This window comes from Cryptotermes secundus, unplaced genomic scaffold (assembly GCF_002891405.2).
Source record: "Cryptotermes secundus unplaced genomic scaffold, Csec_1.0 scaffold171, whole genome shotgun sequence".
NCBI lineage: Eukaryota > Metazoa > Arthropoda > Insecta > Blattodea > Kalotermitidae > Cryptotermes > Cryptotermes secundus.
In genome coordinates, this window is record NW_019726223.1 from 1,215,289 (window position 1) to 1,221,337 (window position 6,049).

At 43.5% G+C, this 6,049-nt stretch overlaps 1 protein-coding gene across 1 annotated transcript in view; it reads right to left on the reverse strand.

Annotated features, from left to right (window-relative positions):
• Positions 1-1,493: 1,493 nt before the first annotated feature.
• Positions 1,494-6,049, reverse strand: part of LOC111863909 (GS homeobox 1-like) — a 7,697-nt gene continuing 3,141 nt past the window's right edge. Inside the window, exons 2-3 of the mRNA XM_023850723.2 lie at positions 3,467-3,702; positions 1,494-1,973 (exon numbers count right to left, since the gene is read on the reverse strand). Of these exons, the coding sequence (XP_023706491.1) occupies positions 1,809-1,973; positions 3,467-3,702 (401 nt within the window). The 3' untranslated portion in view covers positions 1,494-1,808. The remainder of the gene's footprint in view (positions 1,974-3,466; positions 3,703-6,049) is intronic.

The following is a 6,049-nucleotide window of genomic DNA, read 5'->3' on the forward strand; positions in this document are numbered from 1 at the left end:
CTCACCACAAATCCCACTTGACCAGACCCGGGATCGAACCCGGGCCGCAGCGGTGGGAAGCCAGCGACTAACCGCTTGAGCTATGGCGCGGCCATATTTCGGAGGTATATGCTGTCTCCATCTTCAGGGTCGAAGTGGAGAGGATAGGTAAAGTTCCCGTGTATAGTATATTTCTTTAAAAAACACATGGGTGCCTCGTCCGAGCCAATAGGGACAGTGGAGTTGCTAACGTTTTCGCTGTCCACTCTCCTTACTTACCCGGATGGGACAACAGCCCCGATTTACATCACATGATGTTTTTAAAGGAAGACCCACATAAACAGGGAAACCCACCCACCGTACACACTTCGACGCTGGAAATGGAGGCACCATGTACTTCCGAAACGTCAGCAATACTGCTCATATCCTCACGGTTTAACCTTTAAAGACTCAACAGCTGAATCAACATTAGCAGTTTAACCCTTTCCATGATAAACTTAAACAAAAATATTTCTGGCATTATGGAAAATTTCTCTAGTTTGGTTAGACGGGTACCCGGTATCAATCCCAGCCATATTACAGGCTATAGTCACTGTGGAGTTTCGTGGCTTTACCAGCTTCCCTCATGTCCACTGGATAGGAGGCTGGGCGGCCCCAGAGCCAGTCTGAACGCTCTGGAAACGAGAAGAAATTTGCCCCTTCCGGGAATCGAACCCTGGCCATCCAGTCATTAGCCTGTCGCTCTACCACTGAGCTATCCCGGCTCTCTCGAATACTGAGGTACCAACCTCAAACAATGGAGGACAGACATTATAAATCCTTACCCGTTTACTATCCATCATCATTATTTTCCTACCCATTCCGATGCATGAAAAATCAGCAGTTAAAGCAACTTAGTTAAATACAAATTTCATAGTGTGTGGAGAAACGTATGTTACTCATCTCTTCTACGGTTACCATGGAGTTGTGTGCAGCAGCGGCTCGTTACTGGGTGTCAGAAATATTTTTTCGAAAAATATTCTTGCATATCTCTTAAAATTGCCATTTTAAAATATATCACTCTGCTACATGCCGGGAGGTCAAGGACTGGAGTCCCGATGAGGTCACTGGATTTTTCAATTGGCCTAATCCTTCCAGCCGCACTATGACCCTGGGGTTGACTCAGCCTCTAACGGAAATGAGTACCAGGAATAATCCTGCGGTTAAAGAATGGCCGGTGCTTAAGGCTGTCAACCTCACCGCCATCTGTGAGCCGACTGTCCAGAAAATGTGGGAGCCGCGACGTCTGACAACCCTCTGGACCTCCACGGCCTGCTACAGGGATAGCTTTACCTTCTCAACACACATATATTAACTACCACACATATTAAAAATTATAAACCATCACAATGTTTAAATTCTTGCTTTATATGAAATTCTTTCATGAACATCATCAGACAGAAATTCACGAGCCGCCACTGCTTGTTAGTACACGGAATAAAGAATACAAAAGAATGAATTTGGTCTTGCTTCTTTATAAATAAGACAACTTCCAGCTGCTAGGTACAAAAATAAAGGATAAACTGTTTTTCACAAAGGCAAGATGGCGCTAAAAGGCACGTGACTCAGTTCAGTGTAACAGAAAAATAAATAAGGTGGCGCCGGTCTAACGCACTCGTCGTAACAACAGTCATTGGTGTTTCAAGTCCCTGGAAATGCACTTCGCAACGAAACAGTAGTGTCAGAATGATTCATTACAACACAGGAACACTTGTGGACTTACAGGCAAGTTACTGAGTAACTTCCTGTATTGCATGGAATCCCAAATTCGGGGCCCACATCACTTTGCGTCACGAATCATGAGTCTGTGCGCTGTTGCCATGACTGTGCCGAGACGCTGGCTTTCTGTTGGCCGTGGAACATGTCCTGAGGCAGCAACAACGGGGCCCCTGGCCCCCTGAGCCGTCCTCTTCCTTCTTGTACTTTACGCGCCTATTTTGAAACCAGATCTTAACCTGCAAAGAGAGTACAATTGTATTTGCTTACTTCCTTAATCTGACTATGATATATACACGTATAGACCTTAAAATCAAAGCGGTTGTTATATTTACCGCCTGATTTAATGGTAAACGAACTCTCTTATTTCGCCCGTATAGTGCAGTGAATGTTTTCATAAGAGTTAAACACGACAGAATAAGAGGAACTACCCATCACCACAGGCCACATGGGCGCATAAACGAGACACATGAAGATTGAGTCTGCTTTTACCGGGTCTCACGGTCTCTTTGCTTGCAGATTTCTTATATATATTTTTTCTTCTACCCTGAAGATGGAGGCGATACGTTCCTCCGAAACGTCGGTTAACACCACAAATACACGGTGCCAAATCCCAGAAGACTGCTTTCTTCAAGATAACCAATGTTGGGCGAAACATGTATGCGTAGGTCAGTGATGTAGAAGAAATTTTAAAGTTTAGAGCTTTTAAATATTTTAAAAAGCAATTTGCTTCCAGAGCAATACCGCTGCGCCCTTCCGATTGGTAAGATGATATGTAACTAATTGGAAACGCTATAGAATGAGGGGGTCGTGGACTGTGGAGGTAGTACCTTCGTATTTGCGTGATGAGTCTGAGGAAATAACCAACTGCATGGAACTGAGTCGTCCTTGAGAATCCTGTAGTCGCTCAGCTACTCAATAATTCCCCCAAATTCTATCGAAACCAAAGGCTCATTACTGTGTTCACAAGAGCTCTCCACTGGACCCTACCCCGAGCCACATTAATCCATCTCATGCCACCTCATCATATTTCTCTAAGATCCATTTATTCTTATCCCATTTACGTCTAGGTCTTCTTAGTGGTTTTTTCCCTTCTGGTTTCCCCACCAAAATCCTGCATGCATGTCTCTCCTCTCCCATGCGTGCTACATGTCATACCCATCTCATCTCCCTTGACTTGATCATTCTAATTATACTTGGCAAAGTGTACAAGTTATGAAGCTCCTCATTACGCAGTGGGACTGAGGAAAACAATGATCAACCTCAGTTACAATATCCAGATTCTGGGTCTGTATTCGAAACCGTGACGTCTCGAATGGACAGTAGGATCCGACTGTTCCTTTTTACAAATGGTAATCCTCCCAGCGGATTAGTGTAGCGGTAATGCTAGACACGTTTTTAGGGTGTTTTCTATATCACATGTAGCCACGACACCGGCTATCTCGAGGTTCTCTGTGGTTGTATTCAGTCACTCCGGGTAAACGCCCACATAATAGTACAATTAGGGAATGGCTGCTTCCTCCTAAATCTTTCAAAATTCGCCATTTTTCTACCATGCATCTTTCTTAACTGTCAGCGGTGTCGCTGAACAATCCATGAAAAGACGGTTACATTATCGTATTTGGCTGCATTAAGAGTCCTACAAATTCCACTTAGCGTACAGAAAACATCATGTTTTTGACTCACAAATGCAGATTTACCGTTACAATAAACGCAAAAATGTGAGACTCGCCTGTTTCTCCGAGAGCCTGAGGCAAGACGCAATCTCAATTCTGCGCAGGCGTGACAGGTACATGTTAGAGGCAAACTCTCTCTCCAGCTCCAGGAGCTGTGTGCTTGTAAATGCCGTTCGGATGCGCTTGCACGAACCGCCACTGCTTGTCTTCTGGCGTTCAACCACGGGGCTCGGACTGCGACTTGCTGTGGTGGCACCGCCACTGATCGGTGAACATGATGTCACCTGAGCCTCTGTAAAGAAGAATTTATATTTACTGCACTACTGGACAAATTTCCTCATTCTATAACCAGCAAAATATCGGGTCAGAGATCTCGAACACTCCTGGGGGCGGTAACAGATCATGGAGAAATGGTAGAATGATGGTTAGCAAGGGATAAACTGAGAAGCTCGAACAGAAACCAGTTTCAATGCCATAATGAAGTTACCCGGGACTGAACCCGATGCTTCACAATGAGAAATCAGTTCCTCAGATGTATATAATTCCTCTAATAATGTTTAGTTTATACGCGTGAATATAAGTCCGAACAAATATTTGAGGAACCCCGAAAATTGGATTATACGCGATCTGCAAAACACCCTGTAGCAGCGTCCTAAAAATACCACTAAAAGTAAAGCTGTCACTGTGCTTAATTAATTAAGCAGTACGCCATGAAGGAGTATGGAGGAGTGGATGTATAGATCCACATTTTCTTGACTTCGGTACCAGTTGGAGGTGAGTGGTGAGCTTCACGCTCTGGCGGCTTAACCCCGGGGAAAAGAGCTCCCAGTACCCATTAGATGGGAAGTTTAAGTTGAGTGGACCACAGAGCCGGTCTGGAAGACGCCGAGATGAGAAAATTCTTGACCCTCTCGGGACTCGAACTCCGACCTCTCGGTCGTCCAGCCTGTAGCAAGTCGCTATCCCGGCTCTTCGAAAAAAATACCACTACTGCTGAAAAAATTGGTACAAACATGTTGCAGTTCATTTCTCACATAAGATTGACCTTGACTACGTCAAGCTGGTAATTAAATTAATTGTTGCTTGGTAGACCATTATTGGTCGCTGAATACAGAACAATGAAATACTTCTGACGAAAAAAAAATTGTCCCTATTGCGCCTATCGTTACAGTTCCGAAGATGTCGCCTGTGTAGTTCTATTTGAAGAGAAGCTCTCCACAAATTGCTGAATTTTAATTAAAGTCATTACAGGCGTTTTCTACGAAATTTATATTTTGTATTGTGAGGCCACCTGAAGGGACCCTGTTTTTTTTATCTGGATTAATGTTCATATTCACCGAAAACCGACCTATCACAGTGAAATTCTTTAAAACCGAATATGAATAAAATTCATGCAGCCGCTCAGGCGCTAGCGAGGAACATGACTAATATTTCTGAAACAGCAAATTTGGACACGTTCAGCAGCTTGGTGATAGCATAACGATGAGGAAATAATAATAATTAAATTCTGTTTAATACATTTCTAAGTGTATATCACCACCTCAGTATATGACCTCATGGAAGATAATATCATTGTGTTCGACGAAATTTCCAGTATAGCGATATTGGTTCCCATCGTAAGTCTAGTAACTTTCGAATAGTGAGGTAACGATGCACGTCACTGTGCACCCTCAAAGCTGGCTTAGACACGCATCCCTCCCAAGATCCCAGAATCACCGTCTTGTGCAGGGCAGAACTGCATATTCGCGCAGATTATAATGCAGAATTGAATCTATAATGTTTTTTAAAATGTAGTTCCCATGGAGCCACAGTTCAGAAATTTGGGAACGACTATAACAAATCAAAATCTGATTCGGGAGGAAACTAAGAGGAGCGTGAACTTGGGTAATGCTTGTTACCATTTAGTCCAGAGCGTTTGGTCTTCTCATCTGCCGTCTTAAAGACATAAAATAAGAATATACAAAACTATAATTTGCCTGTGGTTTTGTATGGGTGTGAAACCTGGTCTTTGACTTTAAGGGAGAAACACAGACTAAGAGTGTTTGAGAACAGGGTGTTGAGGAGAATATTTGAACCGAAGAGGGATGAAATGACAGGAGGCTGGAGAAAACTGCATAATGAGGAGCTTCATAACGTGTACTCTTCTCCAAGTATAATTAGAATGATCAAGTCAAGGAAGATGAGATGGGCAGGACAAGTAGCACGAATGGAGAGAGGAGGAATGCGTATAGGATATCGGTGGGAAAGCCAGAAGGAAAGAGACCACTGGGAAGACCAAGACGTAGGTGGGTGGACAACATTAAAATGGATCTTAGAGAGATAGGATGGGATGGTTAGATTCGATTGGTCTGGCTCAGGATAGGGACCAGTGGAGGGTTCTTGTGAACATGGTAATGAACCTTCGTGTTCCATAAAATGCTGGGAAGTTCTTGAGTAGCTGCACAATTGACAGCCTCTCAAAAAGGGCTCAGCTCCACGAGTGAGTTCCCATGGAGCTGTTATGATATCTGCCCCACGGACAAAGCTGAACCTGGTTAACGGACAGGACGTTGTAATATGACTCAGGAATATGATAATAATAATAATAATAATAAAGATAAATTTGTTCCTGTGGTTAATTAATTAAGCTCTATGCAATG